The sequence below is a fragment of the Danio aesculapii genome, chromosome 6 (assembly GCF_903798145.1).
Source record: "Danio aesculapii chromosome 6, fDanAes4.1, whole genome shotgun sequence".
Taxonomy (NCBI): Eukaryota; Metazoa; Chordata; class Actinopteri; order Cypriniformes; family Danionidae; genus Danio; species Danio aesculapii.
In genome coordinates, this window is record NC_079440.1 from 61,130,721 (window position 1) to 61,155,767 (window position 25,047).

The 25,047-nt window shown below is 36.6% G+C and overlaps 1 protein-coding gene across 5 annotated transcripts in view; it reads left to right on the forward strand.

The window, feature by feature from the left end:
• Positions 1-21,314, forward strand: part of LOC130231187 (potassium voltage-gated channel subfamily KQT member 2) — a 104,633-nt gene extending 83,319 nt beyond the window's left edge. For 3 of the 5 annotated variants that reach the window (XM_056460657.1, XM_056460656.1, XM_056460658.1), the window contains 4 exons: positions 5,087-5,195; positions 7,688-7,819; positions 18,235-18,358; positions 20,541-21,314. In XM_056460657.1, the coding sequence (XP_056316632.1) occupies positions 5,087-5,195; positions 7,688-7,819; positions 18,235-18,358; positions 20,541-21,257 (1,082 nt within the window). In that variant the 3' untranslated portion in view covers positions 21,258-21,314. Of the gene's footprint in view, positions 1-5,086; positions 5,196-7,687; positions 7,820-10,592; positions 10,689-18,234; positions 18,359-20,540 lie in introns of all 5 variants that reach the window. The other 2 variants (XM_056460655.1, XM_056460659.1) reach the window with 2 other exon arrangements.
• Positions 21,315-25,047: the final 3,733 nt, after the last annotated feature.

The window sequence follows — 25,047 nt, forward strand, 5'->3', positions numbered from 1 at the left end:
TCCCTATTGTTTTGTTTTAGATTCATTTTAAGCTTTGTTTTGTTGAGTATTCATTGTTTTATTTAGTCTTTATTGTTTTAGTATAGTTTACCTTGGTTTGTTTGATTTATTCTTCATAGTTTTTAGTTATTTTTTATTTTGCTTAGATTTTGTTTACTTTTGTTTAGCCTTCATTGTTTTGTTTTAGTTTTTAGTTTAGTCTAGTCTAGTCTTCATTGTTTTGTTTAGTCTTTGTTTTGTTTTAGATTTTAATAATAATAATAATAATTCCTTACATTTATATAGCACTTTTCTGGGAACTCAAAGCGCTTTACACATAGGGGGGAATCTCCTCATCCACCACCAGTGTGCAGCATCCACCTGGATGATGCGACGGCAGCCATTTTGCGCCAGACCGCACACCAGCTGATTGGTGGAGAGGAGACAGAGTGATTAAGCCAGTTATGATATGGGGAGGGTTAGGAGGCCATGATGGATAGAGGCCAGTGGGCAGATTTGGCCAGGTTAAACCCGAAGGTTCGAAGGACATCCTGGGATTTTTTAATGACCACAGAGAGTCTGGACTGTCTCATCTGTAAGACGGCGCTCACTGAGCTGTATAGAGTCCCCTTGACTATACTGGGGCATTAGGTTGGGCGCCCCCTGCTGGCCTCACTAACACCACTTCCGGCAGCATACTAGCTTTCCAATGTGGTCTCCCATCCAAGTCCTGACCTGCTTAGCTTCAGTGGGCGGCCATGTGAGAGAGCTGGCCATTTTAGTTTAGTCTAGTCTTCATTTACATTTAGTCATTTAGCAGACGCTTTTATCCAAAGCGACTTACAAATGAGGACAAGGAAGCAATTTACACAACTATAAGAGCAGCAGTGAACAAGTGCTGTAGGCAAGTTTCAGGTGTGTAAAGTCATTGTTTTGTTTAGTCTTTGTTTTAGTTTGTAGTTTAGTCTAGTCTTCGTTGTTTTGTTTAGTCTTTATTGTTTTGTTTTAGTTTAATTTAGTTTTTGTTTTAGTTTAGTTTTGTTTGGTTTATCCTTCTTTGTTTTGTTTTGTTTTGTTTTGTTTTGTTTTGTTTTGTTTTGTTTTGTTTTGTTTTGTTTTGTTTTGTTTTGTTTTGTTTTGTTTTGTTTTGTTTTGTTTTGTTTTGTTTTGTTTTGTTTTGTTTTGTTTTGTTTTGTTTTGACTAGCACATTTACCTGTCTGCTCACTCAAACGTATTTTCGTATATTATTATTTTTGTATTTTATATATATATATATATATATATATATATATATATATATATATATATATATATATATATATATATATATATATATATATATATTTTTTTTTTTTTTTTAATAAATTAATTTACTGCTTACTTTTTTCTGTCTTTTCTTTGTTGTTGTTTTGTTTTCATTTTGATTTGGTTTTGTTTTGTTTTGTTTGGGATATGTCTTATTTGGATTTTTTATTGGATATTTTAGTTTATTTTGGCTTTCTTTTTTATTTAATTATCCTTTATTTAATTATCCTTTATTATCCTCTATTAGAAGTCTTTTTAACATACTACTTTATGCATTTACCATATTACTTACATGCTTTATGCAAATGTATTAGTTTTGAATATTTAATTTCCTATGAGTTGAAATCGGGTTTCATCTGAAGTGAAGCTCCAGGGTCTGACTAAATCTCTCACTTTAATCCAGCATGTTAAATAGTTATTAAATTTATCCATTTAAAGCTACAGGATATAAGATTTTCCATTCTTAGATGACTGCGTATCTCCCAGGACCACTGGCATTTAAAGTGAGACTTTAATAGAGAATTTAAGATGTGCATGCTTTTTTTTACACCATCCACATCTTTAATAATATTGTCTAATAAAAGTTCATTAGTTATGAGGGTAAAGAGAGTTTAATGTGTCTGTATTAAAGGATTTGGCTGACATTTTGAGAATATTAAGAATCAGTGTAATAAAAATGTAGTGTAATTTAGACACTAGGTGGTGCTGTGCATTACTCAGAAACCATAAGCAATCTTATTGCAATTTAACAATTATTAAAAATAATTATTTTACACTTAAAAACTTTTTTTAAAACCAAACATAAACCTTTGTTGTGATTCAGATTATTTTTCTTCAGAATTTGTTTAGTAAATTTCCAATAATAATTAAGTGTATATTGTGTAGATAGCTAAGGTAAACTCTTTTTTCGAGTTTAATGCACACTGTAAATGCAGCGTTCCACACAATTCATTCATGTTGTCCCAACACACATTAATTAAATTAACTTAAACTTTAAACAAATTTATGTTGATTGAACATAAAAAAATTAAGTTGTCCCAATCAAATCTCAAGAATTGTGTTGTTTCGGCTCATTTTAAATAAGTAATTTGAACAAGTAAAAAAATATGTGATCCTAATTTTACAACTCTGAAATAGATAATATATAGATACTGTATATTAAATGTATGATATGTGTCTGAGAATATGCAGTCTGTAAAAATCTTACCTGCTTTAAATGTTGAGGTTTGTGTTTGATTTTGAACTATATTTTCTGATATTATGAGTGTTTTTTGACCTTTTTGCATGTTTAATTTTGCATTGCTTTATTAAAAAAAAAAATGTTGCATGATGTTGTTTTTTTATTTTGTCTAAATATTTTATTTTCTGTAGGGTGCTGTTTTTGAAATCCAGTTATCAATCTATTCCTGTCCCAATGCACTGAAATTGCACTGAATATTAATTTATCTCTGATTATTGGGATCTGGTTACAAATTTAAATTGAATAGTGGAAGCAAAACACATTTAAATCCAAGTAAAAATACATAGCAGAGACACCACATTTCACATACAATATATTTTCATGCATAAAATACATGTACATATATTATAATTAATATTTAAGCATTTATAAAAACACTATATTTTAATGCACAAGCAGTGGCATTGATCAAAATGCATCAAAATTAAAAGATAATCATGGTGTGATGATATAAGCATGTCCACCTGATGTCTTAGTTAGCCATTGTGCTTGGTTGTGCTTGATCTTCAGTAAAACTGGTTAAGAGCCACTGCTGTAGAAGAATAGATTGTGTTCAGAGGCTCAAAGTGCTTTACAGTCAAGTTTAATCAATCAGCAGTGATCTAGAAATCAATGAAGTCAGTCAATGCTGTTGATGAAAGGGTTTGGTCATGAACATGTAATGCCTTAGTGCTTTATTAACTCAGTCAAACTGTTTCATTAATTATCATTAATTAATTTTGATCACAGAATTCTAAAGATAAAGTTGCACTGTTAATCTGAGGAATAATTAGTTAAATGATATGGTTTATAGCTGTGTGCTTTTACAGCAGCCTCACAAATGTGATTTGAAGTCACTTTCAAACATGAATTTCTCTGCATTTTATAAAAAAGAGCAAATGTCATTATTGTACATTGTTATTTTTTATGCATTGGATCTATTTTTGTGCATTTAATTTATTTTATTATCAATACCTTTATTTCTATTCATTTAAATTCAATTCATTTATCATGCATTCTATGATTAAATGACAGTGATCCATTGTTTTGTGCATTTTTATGTATTTTATTATACAACATTTTTATGCATCATCTATTTTATGCATTTAATTTATTTTTGCAATTAATCTACACTCACTGGCCACTTTCCTAGGCACATCTGTCCATCTGCTCGTTAACACAGACTTCTTCTCAGCCCAATCACATGGCAACACAACACATTTAGGCATGTAGACATGATCAAGATGATCTGCTGCAGCTCAAAGCGAGCATCAGAATGGGGAAGAAAGGGGATTTAAGTGACTTTAAACGTGGCATAGTTGTTGGTGCCAGACGGGCTGCTCTGAGTATTTCAGAAACTGCTGATCTACTGGGATTTTCACGCACAACCATCTCTAGGGTTGACAGAGAATGGTCTGACAAAGAGGAAATATCCAGTGAGCGGCAGTTCTGTGGGCACAAATGCCTTGTTGATGCCAGAGGTCAGAGGAGAATGGCCAGACTGGTTCCAGCTGAAAGGCAACAGTAACTCAAATAAGCACTCGTTACAACCGAGGTCTGCAGAAGAGCATCTCTGAACACACAACACGTCCAACCTTGAGGCGGATGGGCTACAGCAGCAGAAGACCACACCGGGTGCCGCTCCTGTCAGCTAAGAACAGGAAACTGAGGCTACAATTCACACAGGCTCACCAAAACTGGACAATAGAAGATTGGAGAAATGTTGCCTGGTCTGATGAGTCTCCATTTCTGCTGCCACATTCGGATGGTCGGCTCAGAATTTGGCCTCAACAACATGAAAGCATGGATCCATCCTGCCTTGTATCAGCGGTTCAGGCTGGTGGTGGTGGTGTAATGGTGTGGGGGAGATTTTCTTGGCCAACTTTGGGCTAATTAGTTCCGATTGAGCATCGTGTCAACACCACAGCCTACCTTTCTTCAGGTATTGTTGCTGACCATGTCCATCCCTTTATGACCACAGTGTCTCCATCTTCTGATGGCTACTTCCAGCAGGATAACACACCATGTCATAAAGTGTGAATCATCTCAGACTGGTTTCTTGAACATGACAATGAGTTCACTGTACTCAAATGGCCATCACAGCCACCAGAGCTCAATCCAATAGAGCTCCTTTGGGATGTGGTGGAATGGGAGATTGGCATTATGTATGTGCAGCCGACAAATCTGCAGCAACTGTGTGATGCTATCATGTCAATATGGAGCAAAATCTCTGAGGAATATTTCCAGTACCTTGTTGAATCTCTGCCACGATGGATAAGGGCAGTTCTGAAGGTATAAGGTGTACCTAATAAAGTGGCCGGTGAGTGTATTTTACGCATGCTTATGTTTTTTATGGATCTCTATTTTTAATAGTTAATATGCATTCATTTTATGTCTTAAAGTGTGAAAATGTGTCGTCTCAGTTGCTCGTCAATCTTTTCTTCCAGAACTGCATTGATTGCTCTGTCCTTTCTGCTGTGGGGTTGAGTTAGTTGAGCCAGTTAGTCAGTCTTGAGTTCAGCGCAGGGTTAGGGGTTTGTGCACTAACTCTGGAGTCCTGCTGTCCGTGTGTGTTTTTCTAGAAGCCAGCCTTCCCGGAGAAGACATTGTTGATGACAATAAGAGCTGCCATTGTGAGTTTGTCCCTCAGGATTTAACACCAGGACTCAAAGTTACCATCAGAGCCGTGTGGTAAGCAAAGACAGACTGACAGCATCACTCCAGCAGACACCAGTGTATTACTGATAACACATCATATCATCTCCTCAGTCTGTCCTGAATGTAGGACACAACACCTCTTACGTTTAGCATTATGAAAGCACATTCTCACATTTTTATCAAGCAGATTCAATTCAATTCTAGTGTATTTGTTTAGCGCTTTTAACAATAATTATTGTTTCAAAGCAGCTTTACAAAAGGTGCACGTTATTACATTACAATCAAATATAAGTTATCATACACAGACATATTTTCCATCAGTATCAAGTCTGGAATATATATATAAATATTTATATAAATATAATATATTATATAATATATTATAAATATGTATATTAGTGGTGGGCCATTATCGGCGTTAACATGCTGCGTTAACGCGACACTCTTATCGGGCGATTAAAAAATATCGCCGTTAATCTAATCTCAAAGTTGGGTTGGGAGCTGGGTCTGTTCTACGCAAGCTATGATGACTTTCACCTTGATATTTTAGCGCGAATGTATACCTGACCAAATTGTACTGTAGGTGGCGAGAACGAGTCTTCGAACCAAGCGGCAACCTCCCGCTCTCCCTCGGGAAGCCAATACGGAAGTAACTGAAACTCCAATTCATCAAAATTCCGCTAGTCCTGGCTCCATAATAGAGCAAATTGCAATTGAGCCCACTGTTAGAATGGCCAACTTTACAGCAGAAAAAAAGGTGTTTACAGCCTGGTACAAAGAACGATTTTGGTTCATATAGCTATTATTACCCTCCATGACAACTGTGAGGGGGGTGAATTTTTTTATAACTCATCCATTTCCTTTATACTAGGTTATATTAAGTTTGCATAATTAAGGGCGTGGCCACTTGAGTGACAGCTAGGTCTCGCTGGTCACCGTCACTTCACCTCAGCTGAATCCGGCAGATGAGCCACTGATCTCGGCATATTCATCGTATTTTTGTGTTGTTTTATGTGGCTTTACACAGTCAGCTGCCTTTTGGACTTATTTCTTACAATTATCAGATGATATGGGATGCTGTGTGCACTTAATTGTGCTCACAAACCATTCACGTGGCCTCGTTTCCTATGTTATATACCTATACACCATATCTATAAGTGTATTTGTTTTATTTAAGGTCATTTATCATTAATTTATTTCTTTAGTCCTGTAATGCACTCCAGAATCTGACTGATTGATTAGCTGTAGGCTCTAAAACAGTCATCTGAAGCGTTATCATACAGTGTTATGCTGGAGTTCAGCAATAGTCCTGCATTTACTAACACACACTATATCTGAAGTGTTTGGAAGTAATTCGCGTTTTCCTCCTACAGAAAAACATCATAAGAACAATGTTTAGTGGCTCAATGTATTACTACAGTGTTTTTAAAAGTCTAAACACTTTATTGATATAGTGTACAGCCAAGCACATGTGGTCAGAACACAAACGAGTCGCAGGTAATAGAGTATCAAGCGTTTCTCCCAAAGTAAAGTCTGTCTGCCAGGTCTAAGCAAAGTGCCAGCAGGTGTCTGTAGCTCCGCCCACTCTCCACCTCTTTGCCCTTGTTTGGTATCCCGCCGTGGGTGCGATGACGCGCGAACAAAATGGCGACGGTTGGCCGCGCCTACTTGTAGCTTCTTTTGCAGTGTTCAGAAACCTAAGGGTGACATCACGGATACTCCGTCCATATTTTTTACAGTCTATGATTTGAACCCATGTTTATTGCCACTGTGAAACCACCACATCAAACGTGACATGCTAACATGGATGCAGTTCACTAGAGTGAATCTGATTAATGTTAGCCCCACATCTAACTATCAGGCACCTGTAGAGTTTATTCCAGTAAATCATATACAAAGAAAATGGAGCGGGTGGGTGCTTTTAAAAATGAATGACGGTGAATGAAAGTCAAACCAGTGAGCTGTCTGACAAAAAAAGTGCCCTTCTGAATCAAATTAGCAGGATGCCCTTCTGGATCTTTCCCTAACTTCAAAGACACTACTGACTACGCTTACATGGACATCTGTCATCTAGTTATTCGCCTTAATAGACAATAATATAATGAAGGTGTTTACGTGAAGTGCTTTCATATAAGAGTTTCGTGTCATTTTGCATGACTTTATCTCCAGTTCGGCAGTTTCACCTTCACTCATGAACATTTCATTCATGCCCCCATGACAAACTGGGGTATTAGACGCAAATAAGGAGTAAAGACTGGTGAGAGTGTTATGGAGTTTAATAATGCACGCCGAATGGAAAGACAAAAAACTTCTGTATTTCTCGATGTGTGTGTGTGTGTGTTTAGTTCAGTATTTCTCCTTCTGTCCTTTCATTATTACACAGAACTCATTTCTCAGATTGTTTTGTTTTTATTTTTGTATTGTACAATACTTATCTATTTACTTACGTTGATGACTGAGTGCTTGGGTGTTTTAGCAGTGACGACGACGACGATGATGATGATGATGATGTGTGTGTCCCGCAGCATCATGAGGTTTATGGTGTCCAAGCGGAAGTTTAAGGAGAGTCTGCGTCCGTATGACGTGATGGATGTGATCGAGCAGTATTCAGCAGGACATCTTGACATGCTGGCGCGCATTAAAAACCTGCAGTCCAGGCAAGAGCACATACACACATACACAGTGACCGCCGCACTCATACTTGCACACACACAGTGTTTGTGGTGTTCTGCATGGTTGGCTCAGTTTTCTCAGCGTCTCTCACTGTTTTGATGTTTGTATCTGTCGAAATGTGCACATTTACTGCACCATACCTGAGGAAAACACTGGCCCAAACACAGCCTTACAGGACATGATGATGTCTCATATAGAAATCTGAAATGTGCCAATATATGCAAATTAAAAATATGACATACAAGTTTATGTTTGGTTTTCACAAATAATAAATGCCATATTGTGGTGGCACGGGGGCTCAGTCAGCACTGACACTTCACAGCAAGAAGGTCGCTGGTTTGAGTCCCAGCTGGGTCAGTTGGCATTTCTGTGTGGAGTTTGCATGTTCTCCCCGTGTTGGCGTGGGTTTCCTCTGGGTGCTCCGGTTTTCCCCACAGTCTAAACACAATTGATAAACTAAATTGGCTGTAGTGTATGAGTGTGTGTATGTGAACGTGAGAGTGTATGGGTGTTTCCCAGTACTGGGTTGCGGCTGCACTGTAATAAATGCAGGGTTCCACACAATTCATTCATGTTGTCCCAACACAAAGTGATTAAGTGATTAAATTTATGCGGACTGAACATTAAAAAATTAAGTTGTCCTAATGAAATCTCAAGAATTGTGTTGTTTCAGCTCATTTTAAATAAGTAGTTTGAACAAGCAAAAAAAATAAATAAAAATTTTGAGCATGGAAAGGCATCCGCTGCATAAAACATATGCTGGAATAGTTGGCGGTTCATTCCGCTGTGGCGGCCTCTGATAAATAAGAGACTAAGTCGAAGGAAAATGAATGATTTGCATATATTGCCATATATCAGATTTCTCCGTGGGGTGTTTTAACATGCGTGTTTGTGTTTAAATGCCTCTAATAAAACCGTTATGTATATTTTTAATCTATGAACCTCCAGTATCATGTTTTTTTTACATTTTAGAATAACATGTGGGTCAATAATAATGAAGCTAAGAATATTTTGCCTGACACTACACTGTAAAAATGACATGATCAATTAGTCATGACAGCATACTGTATGTTTTTAGTTTATTGTAACTTATTAAACTAAGTTAATCATGTTCTAACTACTCATAAGTTTTTAATTTTATAAGTTACGCAAGCTGTTTTAAGTCAGTTTAACATAATATAAGTTAAATGGACTCATAAGGTTAATTTCTTAAAAATTTAAGGCAACCATGATTTTGTTACAGTGTAAATATTTATTCTGAGTTGTTTTCAGAGTTAACTGAATTGTAGTTATGGTTTCAAATGATAAAATCTAAATGAAACGTAATTTTACTATTAAGAGTTGCAGTACATGTTTAAAAACTTCTTATGCTTTTATTATTCGGTATTAGTGTTATGTAAGAATTTGTCAATATAAGAATTTTGAAATTTGGGAAATATCTGAGATTGCTTTTAATATAACTGTATAATTTATATTCATTTACACATTTAATTATAAAAATTGTGTATTAAACTTGTATTATATAAATTTCATTATTAATATTTTTAAATATATATTTTTGAAAATATTGTTTACATGTTATTATTTACACTTATTTATTTATTTGATTTTTGAGATCGGCTCGTATATAACTTTTACATATATTTAAGTATAAATATACTTCTAATAAGTATAAGATATATAACATAAATAAGTAAATATAAGAATTTGTGAATTAGTAGATTTAGAAATATATGTTTACTTAAAATATAACTATAATGTATAGTCATTTATACAATATACAGTTGCAGTCAGAATTATTAGCCCCCCTGTTTATTTTTTTCCCCAATTTCTGTTTAACGGAGAGCAGATTTCTTCAACACATTTCTAATCATAATAGTTTTAATAACTCATCTCTAATAACTGATTTATTTTCTCTTTGTCATGATGACAGTAAATAATATTAGACTAGATATTCTTCAAGACACTTCTATACAGCTTAAAGTGACATTTAAAGGCTTAACTAGGTTAATTAGGTTAACTAGGCAGGTTAGGGTAATTAGGCAAGTTATTGTATAATGATGGTTTGTTCTGTAGACTATAGAGAAAAAAAAATCTAGCTTAAATGGGCTAATAATATTGACCTTAAAATAGATTTTAAAAAATTAAAAACTGCTTTTATTCTAGCCGAAATAAAACAAATAAAACTTTCTCCAGAAGAAAAAATATTATCAGACATACTGTGAAAATTTCCTTGCTCTGTTAAACACCATTTGGGAAATATACAAAAAAAGAAAGAAAAAAAAAACAAAGAGGGGCGAATAATTCTGCCATCTTGTGTTCAATAATATTATATTATATATTTAAAATATAAACATATATTATCAATAATCATTTAATCACTAATAGTCATTACATGAAAGTTTAATTAAAAGTAGTATAAAACTTCTTCAGTGCATCATCATTGACCCTTAAAAAACAACACTTCTCAGTGCACATACACCCAACAACACCGTTGCATCCATTTCAAATCAATGTAATCCTCCAGTAAGAATAAACAAACATGATGATTTCTTTCACATGCAAATATATTCCTGCTTATAAACCAGCTCATGTTCTGAACACACGGACTGCATACTTTGCTCAAACGCCGCCCGATGTGAAGTAAAGTATGTGCGGAATATATTTCCTCTGGTTGTGTTTGTTTGTGGGTGGTCTGCGCTAGTCCTGTGTGGTCATTCTGCATTGCTGTATCCTCTACTCTATTTGCTTTGCCAGGTTAGATATGATTTTGGGTCCTCCGGGTCCCAGCACCCCTCGCCCAAAGAAGTGTTCAACCAAAGGAAGCAAAGAGTCACCCCAGTGGTCTTCTAGGTCAGGACGCCTAGCCTGCGTTATATAGAGACCCGTCCCGTCCAGAGCTCGCATTCAGACTACATGACTAGTAGAGCTGGGTAGTATTGAATTTCAGCTAATCTGGATTACATTATCAGATTACCTATTAAAAAGTACTTGAAGTTACAGTAAACTACTTTTTAAAATACTCCTAATCAGACTACAGTTAGTTTTTCTGGATTACATGATATTACTTATAATTAATTGATTCTCTTTGTTTTTACTACAGTAAACTGGTGTATTTGTAGTATGATATACACTATAGTTCTAGAAAACTACTGTATTGGGACATTTGTTTATATTACTTTAGTTGTTGTGTTAGCATAGCATCTACAAAATAACCACAACAGATAAATTCAATACATTAACTATAATATTGTTCAATAGCACTGTATATAATTAATTGTAATTAGAGTAAACTACTCTTTAAAATACTCGTAATCAGACTACGCTGCCTGACAAAAGTCTTGTCATTGATCCCAGTTGTAAGAGCAGTTGATCATTTGGAAAAGTGTCAGAAGGTGGATTTTTCTGATCCATCATCTGTTGAACTGCATCCCAATCATCACAAATACAGCAGTAGACCTACTGGAACCAGCATGGAGCCAACATTCTCATAGAAATCAGTCAAGTTTGGTGAAGGAGAAATCATGGTTTGGAGTTCCATTCAGTATGGGGGCGTGCGAGAGATCTGCAGAGTGGATGATCAACATCAACAGCCTGAGGTATCAAGACATTTGTGCTGCCCATTACATTACAAACCACAGGAGAGGGCAAATTCTCCAGCAGGATAGAGCTCCTTCTCATACTTCAGCCTCCACATCAAAGCTCCTGAAAGCAAAGAAGGTCAAGGTGCTCCAGGATTGGCCAGCCCAGGCACCAGAAATGAACATTATTGAGCATGACAGTGGTAAGATGAAGGGGGAGGCATTGAAGATGAATCCAAAGAATCTTGATGAACTCTGGGAGTCCTGCAAGAAGGCTTTCTTTGCTATTCCAGATGACTTTATTAATCAGTGATTTGAGTCATTGCAGAGATGTATGGATGCAGTCCTCCAAGCTCATGATGGAGTCAGACACAATATTCATTCTGTTTCCACTGCAGCATGAGCACATATTCTATACTGGACATTATTGAAGGTTCAAGACTTTTGTCTAAGCAAAGTCAGACCTTACTGTCCTAATCAAATCATTAATAATCAAGGCATGATCATATTTTATTATTACTGTATGTCTATAGTATTGCTCAAAAACTTATTTAATTCATTGTAATTAAAGTAAAACTGCTTTATATAATACAGTTACAGTTACTTTTTATGGATTACATGATTACATATTACAGTTGAAGTCAGAATTATTAGCCCCCCTGAATTATTAGCCCCCCTGCTTATTTTTCCCCCAATTTCTGTTTAACGGAGAGCAGATTTTTTCCAACACATTTCTGCACATAATAGTTTTAATAACTCATCTCTAATAACTGATTTATTTTCTCTTTGTCATGATGACAGTAAATAATATTAGACTAGATATTCTTCAAGACACTTTTACACAGCTTAAAGTGACATTTAAACTAGGTTAATTAGGTTAACTAGGCAGGTTAGGCTAATTAGACAAGTTATTGTATAACGATGGTTTGTTCTGTAGACTATCGAATAAATATATAGCTTAAAGGGGCTAATAATTTTGACCTTAAAATGGTTAATAAAAAATTTAAAACTGCTTTTATTCTAGCCAAAATAAAACAAATAAGACTTTCTCCAGAAGAAAAAATATTATCAGACATACTGTGATAATTTCCTTCCTCTGTTAAACATCATTTGGTAAATATCTAAAATTAATTAATTTAATTTCTAATTAAATAATTCTGACTTCAACTGTATGTATAATTCATTGATTATCTTAGTCTAAAGTAAACTGTTATGTGCTGTAAACATATATACCATAGTAGTAGAGACCTGCAGTATTAGGTCAATTGTTTGTATTACTATAGTTGTTGTGTTATATTCTAAATGTATATAAATAGTACATCATAAAATACTTTTGACAATAAAAGTAATCTAAATGTAATCCAAAAGTAGTTCAATTCTGTTATTGTAATCTAAGTTACCATATTGCTGCCTACAAATTTTGTTTTTCAATTTGTCATCAGTGACTGATTAAAAACAATTCATAAGTCACCTGCCCAGCTCTGAAACTGAAGGTCATCGGTTTCCACAAACTAATCAAACAAACTAGTAGGCAATATGATCCACCGACTGTGGTTTGTGGCGACTGAATGATCAGGAGAACAGCAGACGTCCCATTAGTTACTGGTCATGTAGCTGAAGTCAAACTGGTTGAGTAGTTTGCCTGCACCGAGTCGCAGCAGCTAGAAGCAGCAGATGATGATGATGATGGAGATGGAGCTTTCTTTACGTTCTGCATGTCGGCATGGCTTTATTTCAGGCATGCCAAACCATGCACACGTTTTAAACGGATTTCCTTTTTATTTTGTACGCGCAGTTATATCTCTGTATAGAGGATCAGCAGGGCTTGCTTCAAACATGTCGAAGCTGGATTTCACCACAGAATAAAAACATGCATTGCTGTTTATTTCACAGGTCAGAGGTTTTACTCACTTTTTAAAAATTGCCTCTCTCAATTCTGACTTCTTTTGTTTGAGTTTTGTAATTCTGATTTTTTCAATTAAATATTTTAAGTTAGCCTAACAATTCTGACTTTTTTCTTTGTATAAGTTTGCCGTTCTGACTTATTTGTAACACTTTAACGTCAATTTGGCAACACGGTGGCTCAGTGGCTAGCACTGTGGCCTCAAAGCAAGAAGGTTGCTGGTTTGAGTCCCGGCTGGGTCAGTTGCCATTTCTCTGTGGAGTTAGCATGTTCTCCTCGTGTTGGCGTGGGTTTCCTACAGGTGCTCCGGTTTCCCCCACAGTCCAAACACATGCGCTATAGGGGAATTGATGAAGTAAATTGACCGTAGACTGTGTATGAGTGAGTGTGTATGGGTGTTTCCCAGTACTGGGTTGCAGCCGGAAGGGCATCCGCTGTGTAAAACATATGCTGGATAAGTTGGCGGTTCATTCCGCTGTGATGAATAAAGGGACTAAGCTGAAGGAAAATGAATGAATAAGTACTAATTAACCATAATTTTAAGTTTACCCTAAATACTTCATATGTTTCTATATCTATAACATTTTGGCTTTTAAATAAAAAAAATAAGTTTAAAACATATATTTCTGACTTAAAGTTCATCTTTCAATTCTGACTTTTAAAAAAAAAATCGTAATTTCTCTTAATTTGAACAATTTTTTTTAAATTTAGGCCTCGAAATTCACTTTAGACTTTTTATTCCTTAATATTTTGGGTTTGCGTTTTGTAATTCTGACTTTTTAATTTGAAAAAATGTAGTTTACATCTTTCAATTCTGACTTTTTTTTCTTAATTTTAACAAATTCGACGTGTATAAAAATCTTAAGTTCGCCGTTCTGACTTATTTGTAACAATTTAACGTTTAAAGTTCACATATTTCAATTTTTTTTACTTTAGGCCTCGCAATTCACTTTAAACTTTTTTTCTTACCATTTTGATTTCGTGTTCTGTAATTCTGCAACCCAGGCTCATTCTGAAAATGTACCTCTACAGACGTTTCTGGAACTGCGAAATACGTCCAGACGGTACGTTTTTCTGCAATTTTTGTTTTCTCTATGAGAGAGCGCTGTGTACGCTGTGTTTTGAGATCTCAAATTTCTCTCAAATTGCTGTTCTCGCGCAAACCCTCAGAGGCCGCTGTCGACTGACTTTTTTTGACAAACTTTTTGACGGACTAAGCGAACGATCGACTGACCCATCCTCCCCCTTCCCTAGACCCAACCAACATGTTTCAAAAGCAATCCAGAAAAAGAAAAGCCCTCGTCTGATTTTTTTTTTTACCACGTTTTCAGATGTTACCACATTCTCACCCTGTTACTTATTCGTTTTATTTTTTGGATTCTGTTTTTGTCTTACCTGCTTTCTACAACCGCTCTTCACTGGACTCGAACCCCTTCGTCGTGGTCAACTTCTCTCTGTGTCTCAAATCCGTCGACGTACATGGTGCGCTAATGAGACAAACTGGTTGCCGCCGGAATGCCGTCAATATGGAGCAAGGTTATTATAGTTAACGAAAACCAACGAAAAAACTAAAACTAGAATTGAAAAACATTTTCGTTAACTGAAATTAAAATAAAAACTAAAACTAACGAAGCCTCCTTCGTTTTCGTCTTTGTGAATGTATTTACTACACAAGCCTACTGTATGATTTTAAAAGGAAATATATTTCCCGCTGCAGATGTTTGACCCGTATGGAACCTCAGATCTGTAATCCTGATGCCATTGGCCAGATCAAGATCCTCGCTGTTGCTCCCGCAATAAAAACAACGGCTGGACATGACAGCAGCACAGTGACATATTAAATACGACGCCAGCATTCACTTAAAAATGTTACTTTAACACATTTGTGCCCAATAATAGGTTTTATTTCCGTGTTATTGACCCTGATCGCGAACGAATCGTTCTCTTTAACCGGATCATCTAAGTGAACCAGTTGAACTAGTTCATCAAATCGAACTGAATCATTTGAAACGATTTGCGTCTCATGAGCCGACTCATATTAAGCTTTATTTTACATCTACAGAATCGTGAGAAAATCCTGATTTTTATTTTAAGCAAAAAAATCACGATTCTCATTTTAGCCAGAATCGTGCAGCTCTAGTATATATATATATATAGTTTTAAATTTTGTTATTGTTTTTTTTTTATTAAGATTCCATAATGTTGTTCAGTTGTGTATTTATACATGTAATAATTTGTAAAACCAGTTTGTTATCTCTGAAATTAGATTTTGTTTTGCAGATCTGAATTGTGAGGGGAAAAAATACAGCATGAACCTATTTTGTGTTTATATTCTGTGGTGTAAATAAGCTTCACACCGGCTCTGCTGAGCACATGCAGAGCTTCTTATAAAGGACATTTTTAGCAAATAAGACATGATATAATGATTAAACACATCTGATGCTTTAGTGAAATCCATATATAGAGAAAAGTCTAAAACCAGACGCACTCCTGCTAGTGTAGAACTTCATCTGAACCTTTGGATAATGTGTCAAACCGATGCTCATTTCTGCATTTGACTGAAATATGCAGCTGAGGATGTTAATGTCACATTGGCACATTGTTCAAAACTGGCAAAATCTCAACAGAAACCGTCCGACTAGAGGGCCTGACTCTTTCTGTCCAATCACCTCTGTCCGTCTGCGTGTGGACACACCCACTCATTACCATACCCCTCCTCCTGCATGCATTCAGTTATTGCACACATCAAAATGCTTTCTGCTTTAAAGGGACAGTTCACCCAAAAATGTAAACTCTGATGTTGTTTACTTATTCTCCATTTCTTTCTTCTGTTGAACCACAAATAAGACAGCCATTGACTTCCATAATATTTTTAATCCTACTATGGATGTCAATGGCTGATTTTTTTTTTCAACATTCTTCAAAGTATCTTGATTTGTGTTCAACAGAAGAAAGAAACTCATAAAAGTTTGCAACCACTTGAGTGTGAGGAAACAATGAGGAAATTGTAATTTTTGGGTGAACTGTCCCTTTAAGAAAAACAGTACATGGTTATTATGGTAAGTTTTGGTAGCGAAATGTAATTTTATAAACATCCAATGGAAAAAGTTTAATGCAATTCATAACAAAACTCAATCAAGTATTTAAAATATTTTAGTGCTCTGCAAAAATTAATTAATTGCATCCAAAATAATAGTTTATTTTGACATAATATGTGTGTGTATGCTGTGTGTATTTATTATGTATATATAAATTTACACAGGCATGCATATATTTGAGAAAATGTTTATTTATATTGAGAAATAAAATATGGTTCAAATTACTGGAGTTTTCCGGGAGAAATAACAAAACGGTAGGGTGAGATGGGAGATGGGTCTGAAATATGGGAGACTCCCGGGAAAAATGGGAGTGTTGTCAGGTATGACAAACATGCCACGCTCAAAGTCACTTAAATCCCCTTTCTTCCCCATTCTGATGCTCGCTTTGAACTGCAGCAGATCGTCTAGACCAGTGGTTCTCAAACTGGGGGTCGCGACCCCTGCGGGGGTCGCAGAATAATTTCAAGGGGTCGCGAGAGTGATTTAAAAATTTTGTAATTTTCAGTGATTATAATAAATATTTTTCAGTATTACAAGTGAAAGCTAATATTTTCAGATTCTTAAAAGATATTACTGAGAAATTCGTAAAGTATTTAGGACACATTCAGGCTGAATGCATCTTTGTACTTTAAACGCAGCCTTTAAGAACAGTTTAAAACTTGTCATGTCAACTTGCTGCAGTAAACAAAGCCTTCAGCGCTTGCCCCGCCTTCACGCTCTTCTTATTGGCCCACTGCTCTAAGAACTGAACACGAATGATTGGTTAAAATCAGCTGTCAATCAGTCAACGCCTCCTGTTTTCAGATGACATGAGCTACAACCGCGAAAATGTAAAGCGCTGAAGATGAGAGAATGAAAACAACACTGACAGATTTAGTTTTAGAAACACCTAAAGCTATAAATAATAGCACATCTGATTACTGATCACGTGATGAATGTTAATCCACCATCTACACTTATTGAAGAGTGGATAAAAGACTTCCATGGCCGGTGAGCGATTCGTCCGTTTATCTTTTGGTCAGTCAATTATGTTATAAAAATGTATTTTCGTGTGATAACGGGATTTCATTGAGACATATTTTCTTCACGCATGCATATATATTTTTTTGCTTGTTAGTTTTGATTAGTGCAATATTAGTGCATTATTTCAAATGCAATAAATCTGTTTATAAAACTTGTAGTAACTTCGATAATTGGTGGGTGCCACTAAATTTTAGCTGGTGCGTCTACATTTTTAAAGTTAGGAGCACCAGTACTACCGAGCAAAAATTTTAATTTCGAGCCCTGTAATGTATAGTAAATATAGTTAAAATATTGTGATCAGCTTAAAAAAAAAACTATTTTATTTGTTTGTATATGCTTTGGTAGTGGGGGGGTCGCGAGTTCTTGACGATCTTACATTGGGGGTCGCTGGTTTAAAAGTTTGAGAACCACTGGTCTAGACCATGTGTACATGCCTAAATGCATTCAGTTGCTGCCATGTGATTGGCTGATTAGAAAATTGCGTTCACGTTGGACAGGTGTACCTAATAAAGTGGCCGGTGAGTGTATACAATAAACACAAGTATATCATGTCAAAACAAACTGTTATTTTAGATGTGATTAATCATGATTAATCTTTCCCAGCACTAAAATATATTAATTATTTGCAATTGTGAAATTAAAAACAAAAAACTATTACTTATAAAGAAATGACGTGTTTGTCCATGTTTAATGCACAATGATTGCCATATTATCTCCTGAAATAGATTTGAGCAGAAACACAGATGCACCTGATGCATTTGCTCTACATGTTTGTGTCTTTAATTCACTGTTAGAGTGGATCAGATTGTTGGTCGAGGGGCTCCGATTACAGACAAGGACCGTCCTAAAGGAACCACGGATGGAGAACTGCCAGAGGATCCCAGCATGATGGGACGACTCGGGAAAGTGGAGAAACAGGTCAGAGAAACACAAATGAAACAGAAAATCATACAAATAACACTTGAACACACACAAAAAATAATTAATTAAGATTTAAATTAACAGATTAAGCAGATTTCAAGAGGTATAGTAATCTTGTGACATAAATGCCAACTTTCATTACTTAGCCAAACGCACAATCACTCTTTTTTTGTGAACATCCAAGGCCCAATTCCAATTTTACCCCCTTAGCCCTTCCCCTTACCCCTACCACTTGTTTTGCGCATTCCCATGAAGGGGTAGGGGTGTCCCAATTCAATTTAGCTTGAAGCTGTAGGTCTAAGGGAAAGGGCTAGATACCTCTTCGAACTGAGATTTTTCAGGGCCACACTCGAAACCAAGGGGTAAGAAAATTTCCCAGAATACACCAGCCACAATGGCAGGATCGCTGTTTCCGGAAGTAAGGAGATCCACAAATTAGTATTTTTTGTCATTATTTCGATTTTTTTTTTATGGAATTGGGATTGGGCCTTAGTGTAAGGGTTGAAAAACTAGCCTAGAGCATTGTCTGCTGTTAAAACTAGCCTAGAGCGCCATCTTCTGTAAATAACTAGCCTAGAGCACAGTCTGCTGTTAAAGAAATCATTGAGAGTCCATCTTCATGCAGAAAACTACACTGAAAAAAGATTCAAAGATGATTCTTTGGATTTACAATTTTTTTTTAATGGTTGTAAACAATTTATTTGGGTTGAATTTAAACAAACAAATTAAGTTGAATATTACTAAATTAAATTTGTTTGTTTAAATTAAACGCATATAAATTGTTTGCAACAATTTTGCAGACATTTTTTTCAGTGTAGTCTAGAGCACCATCTGCTGTTAAAAACCAGCCTAGAGCGCCATCTGCTGTTAAAAACCAGCCTAGAGCACCATCTGCTGTTGAAAACCAGTCTAGATCGCCATCTGCTGTTAAAAACCAGCCTAGAGCGCCATCTGCTGTTAAAAACCAGCCTAGAGCACCATCTGGTGTTAAAAACCAGCCTAGAGCGCCATCTGCTGTGTAAAACCAGTCTAGAGCACCATTTGTTGCTAAAAACCAGTCTAGAGCGCCATCTGCTGTTATAAACTAGCCTATAGCGCCATCTGCTATTAAAAATTAGCCTAGAGCACCATCTGCTGTCAAAAATCAGCCTAGAGCACCATCTGCTGTTAAAAACCAGTCTCGAGCACCATTTGCTGTTAAAAACCAGCCTAGAGCGCCATCTGCTGTTAAAAACTAGCCTAGAGCGCCATCTGCTGTTAAAAACCAGCCTAGATCGCCATCTGCTGTTAAAAACTAGTCTAGAGCGCCATCTGGTATCTAAAAGCTAGTCTAGAGCACCATCTTCAGTTAAAACAAGTCTAGAGCACCGTCTGCTGTGAAAAACCAGTATAGAGCGCCATCTGTTGTTAAAAACCAGCCTAGAGCGCCATCTGCTGGGAAAAACCAGCCTAGAGCACCATCTGTTGTTAAAAACCAGCCTAGAGCGCCATCTGTTGTTAAAAACCAGCCTAGAGTGCCATCTGCTGTGAAAAACCAGACTAGAGCGCCATCTGCTGTGAAAAACCAGACTAGAGCACCATCTGCTGTTAAAAACCAGTCTAGAGCGCCATCTGTTGTTAAAAACCAGCCTAGAGCATCATCTGCTGTTAAAAACCTGCCTAAAGCGCCATCTGCTGTTAAAAACTAGCCTAAAGTGCCGTCTGCTGTTAAATACTAGCCTAGAGCGCCATCTACTGTTAAAAACTAGCCTAGAGCGCCATCTGCTGTTAAAAACTAGCCTAAAGTGCCGTCTGCTATTAAATACTAGCCTAGAGCGCCATCTACTGTTAAAAACTAGCCTAGAGCGCCATCTGCTGTTAAAAACTAGCCTAAAGTGCCGTCTGCTATTAAATACTAGCCTAGAGCGCCATCTACTGTTAAAAACTAGCCTAGAGCGCCATCTGCTGTTAAAAACTAGCCTAAAGTGCCGTCTGCTATTAAATACTAGCCTAGAGCGCCATCTACTGTTAAAAACTAGCCTAGAGCGCCATCTACTGTTAAAAACTAGCCTAGAGCGCCGCGCTATTATTTCTGCTGTCTAAATGAACCCGTCTAAACTACAGAGCACAATACTTTGTGTTGTGGTCTGTTCTCTATTTGCATGTGTTGTGAGAATTTGTGATTCTCCTCTGTTTTTAGGTCATGTCAATGGAAAGGAAGCTGGATTTCCTGGTGAACATCTACATCCAGCGTATGGGCATCCCACAGTCTGAGACGGATGCGTACTTCGCTTCTAAGGAGCCTGACCCGGCGCCTCCATACCACAGTCCGGTGGAGCACATGGAGAAGAGCGGCTCCATCACCAAAATCATCCGCTCCAACAGCTCCGCCGGCCAGAAGAACTTCGACCCTCCGCCCTCCACCTGCGTTAACCACCACTGCCCACCCTCCACCTCCTGGCACCCGCAAACAGCACCCGAGCCCGGCCAGGGATCATCTCCAATGGGTGACCCCTCACTAGTCCGCATCCCTCCACCTCCAGCCAACGAGCGCTCATCTGGAGGCCACAGCGGAGGCTCCCGTGGACACCATCATTCCCGCGGGACACCGGCTGAAGACGGACGTCCAGCTTCCCAAGCACAAGCTGGAGCCGAAAGCGACACGTCTGTCTCCATCCCCTCGGTGGATCACGAGGAACTGGAGCGCTCCTTCAGCGGATTCAGCATCTCACAGTCTAAAGAAAACCTGGACTTTCTGAACAACACCTACTTTAGTGGTGTGTCGCGGTGCACTAAAGTCCGGCCATATATTGCGGAGGGCGAATCGGACACGGATTCTGACTTGTGCGCTCCTTCGCCTCATTCGGCCACCGGTGATGGTGCATATGCAGAAAGAGGCTGGACTGGTAACAAGTAAAATGAGGAGAGAGGAATCAGAAATGGGATTCAAACAGCTGCTGGAATCAAGCTTCAAAATACGGAAGCTGCTGTGTTTAGAAAAGCACAGCTCCATGAGAAGAGTGGGAAATGGCGAGTATGAAGATGATGACGGAGTATGAAGGAAAATGTGATCTCAGAAATGACTTCTGGGAGTCGAGGAGTTGATCATCCGTCAGTTTGGTGGACGCCTGATGGCTGTGAAGGGTTGATGCTTATGTGAGGATAGACGAGAGACAATGGAAGTCTTCGTATGTGGTGCATTTCGTCTTTAAGTACACGTTCACTCTTATGGATTTACACATTGTTAATGTTTGCATTTGGCTGGTTAAAGGGATCGTTCACACAAAATAACACTTAAACTTTACTTACTTTGATGTCATTCCAAACCAGATGACTTATTTCCTTCTTGTGCACAAAATATTAAAATAACTGGAGAGTTTATAGCATCTGTCAAGCTCTAAACAGGACCAAAACTACACAAACAAAATCATAAAGGTGCATTTACAGTTGTTTGTCAGCTGCCTCTTTGATTACTTTCATTACATTCCTCGAACCCTTGTGTCACTAGTGCAATATACTACTGTTTGAGCTAGTTTATTAAAAGCTAAATTAACTGACTCGTACAAAACTAGATAAAAACACCAAAACTATTATAAGGTTGCATTTACAGTTATGCATTTGTCAGATCCTTTCATGGTATCTTAGATAAATTTCAATGAATTTCCTGGGAATCGAACCCATGACCTTGTGTTATGTGCTAAGTGCAATGTCCTATTATTTGAGCAAGTTTATAAAAAGCTACAGTAGTTTAACTGACTCATTTAAAACTACACAAAAGCATCAAAACAATATCATAAATGTGCGTTTACATTCATGCATTTGGCAGATGATGATGCGTAAATTTGTGCATTTCATGGGAATCGAACCCATGACCTTGTGTGGTGAATACAGCGCTCTATTTTTTGAGCACTTAGTTTTAAAAAAAGCTAATTTGACTGATTCATACCTTAGAATTATAATAAATGTACATTTATGCATTTATTAATTTGTGCATTGACTGGGAATCGAACCCATGACCTTGTGTTACACTATTAGTGCAATGTTCAGCTGTTTTAACTAGTTCTTAAAAAGCTACAGAAGTTTTACTGACTCATGCAAAACTATACCAAGCACCATAAAATATCATGAAGGTGCATTTACTGTTATGCATTTTTATCTTAGAAAAAAATCATTGCTATCCCTGGGAATCAAACCCATTGGCCTTGTGCTACAACGTGAATACCCTATTATTTGAGCTAGTTTATAAAAAGCTACCATAGTTTAACTGATATTTGCAAAACTTTACAGACACCATAAAAATATCCTAAAGGTGTATTTACATTCACGCATTTGGCAGATGATGATGTGTAAATTTGTGCATTTCCTGGGAATCGAACCCATAACCTTGTGTGGTAAATACAGTGCTCTATTATTTGAGCACTTAGCTTTTAAAAAAGCAAATTTGTCTGATTCGTACTTTAGGAATATCATAAATGTATATTAATGCATTTGTCAGATGCATTTATTAATTTGTGCATTGACTGGGAATCGAACTCGTGACCTTATGTTACACTATTAGTGCAATGTTCAGCTGTTTTAACTAGTTCATAAAAAGCTACAATAGTTTAACTGACATGTGCAAAACTATACAGAGCACCATAAAAATATCCTAAAGGTGCATTTACTGTTATGCATTTGGCAGATGATGATGTGTAAATTTGTGCATTTCCTGGTAATCGAACCCATGACCTCGTGTGGTGAATAGTGCTCTATTATTTGAGCTAGAAAAAAAGCTAGTTTGACAGATTCATACATTAGAAATATCATAAATGTACATTTATGCATTTGTCAGATGTGTTTATTAATTTGTGCATTCAATGGGAATCGAACCCATGACCTTGTGTGGTCAATACATTACTCTATTATTTGAGCACTTTGTTTAAAAAAGCTAATTTGACTGATTCATTCTTTAGAAATATCATACATGTATATTAATGCATTTGTCAGATGCATTTATTAATTTGTGCAATGACTGGGAATCGAACTCATGACCTTGTGTCACAGTATTAGTGCTATGTCCTACAGTTTTAACTAGTTCATAAAAAAGCACCAGTGGTTTTCTGACTCGTGCAAAACTATACAGAGCACCATGAAAATATCCTAAAGGTGCATTTACTGTCATGCATTTGGCAGATGAAGTTTGTGCATCTCCTGGGAATCGAACCCACAACCTTGTGTGGTAAATACAGTGCTCTATTTTTTGAGCACTAAGTTAAAAAAAGCTAATTTTACTGATTCATACCTTAGAAATATAATAAATGTATATTTATATGTATGTTATGCATTTATTAATTTGTGCATCGACTGGGAATCAAAAGCATGACCTTGTGTTACACTATTAGAGTTTTAACTAGTTCATAAAAAGCTACAGAAGTTTTACTGACTCATGCAAAACTATACCAACCACCATACAAATATCATAAAGGTGCATTTACAGTTCTGCATTTGTCAGATGTTGTTATCGTGGATAAAATTCATTGCTATCCCAGGGAATCAAACCCAAGATTTAGTGTTACAAGTGCAATTTTTTACAGTTTGAGGTAGTTTATTAAAATCTAGTGTACCTGACTCATGCAAAATTACATAAAGCACCATAAAAATACTGTGAAAGTGCTAAAAAAAGGCATTCACCATGTTCAACATCAAGGTTTTCAAATGTAATATTTATTTGCTTATAACTGGCATGAGGGCGAGTAAATAATGAGAGATTTTGCTGTGAACGATCCCTTTCCAAAGTGTCTTTGTTGTTTCATGTGGTCCACGTTTTGCTTGTGAATGTACTTCACGACAGCTTGTGAATTTGACAACATCTTTAAAGCAGGTCACTTAATGTCCATCACAGTATTCCCTTAATTAACACCATGGTTAACAAATACACCTCAAGTACGTATGAAATATAAAACATCACCTTCTCTCAAGTTTACAATTTTTAATACTCCCTAAATCAATAATTTGCATGTCGATAAATTAGGAATATTTAGAAAGAATGTATATTCAGAAAATTAATTTCATACAGCTTCTTCAAAAAGTGGTAAAGAAAAGCCTATTTTCTGCCAATATTTGTTTGATTTTCTTAAAGATACTAAACCTTCCAAAGCAATTTCGTAAATACAATGTACATAAACTATTTCTGTAACAACAAATGTATGTTTAATAATGTAATACGTCCGCTTCACCGCCATTCAACATCAATATGAATATCCCATGTTATGATATAGCCATAAGGGCCAGATGAAGTATGAAGTTGACCATGAACTAACTTAGTTCCCCATGTTAGTTAGTTAGTTAGTTAGTTAGTTAGTTAGTTAGTTAGTTAGTTAGTTGAATCTGTGAACTCACTGGTGAAACAGGGAAATCTACTCTTCTGAATGCACTACTTGACTGAGAGCACATGAGAAATGCATCATGTCGTTTTGCCTTGTTCTGATGTCCTTAACGTTCTGTTGCCTTTTATTGTTCATTTCATTGCTTGAAACCGTAATGAACAAAAGCGCTTGTATCGAGAGCCAGTTGAGCAGATATTTTGTGTAGGAGTGAGCACTTCACACAGGCAGACTGCCCGTCTCCAAAGAGGATTAGAGTTAGTTTATATCATCCGTCTTCCACATCGCTTGTGTTCACAGTCTTTCTCAGACACTCCCGTTAATGCTGATTATTTCATCTGCTGC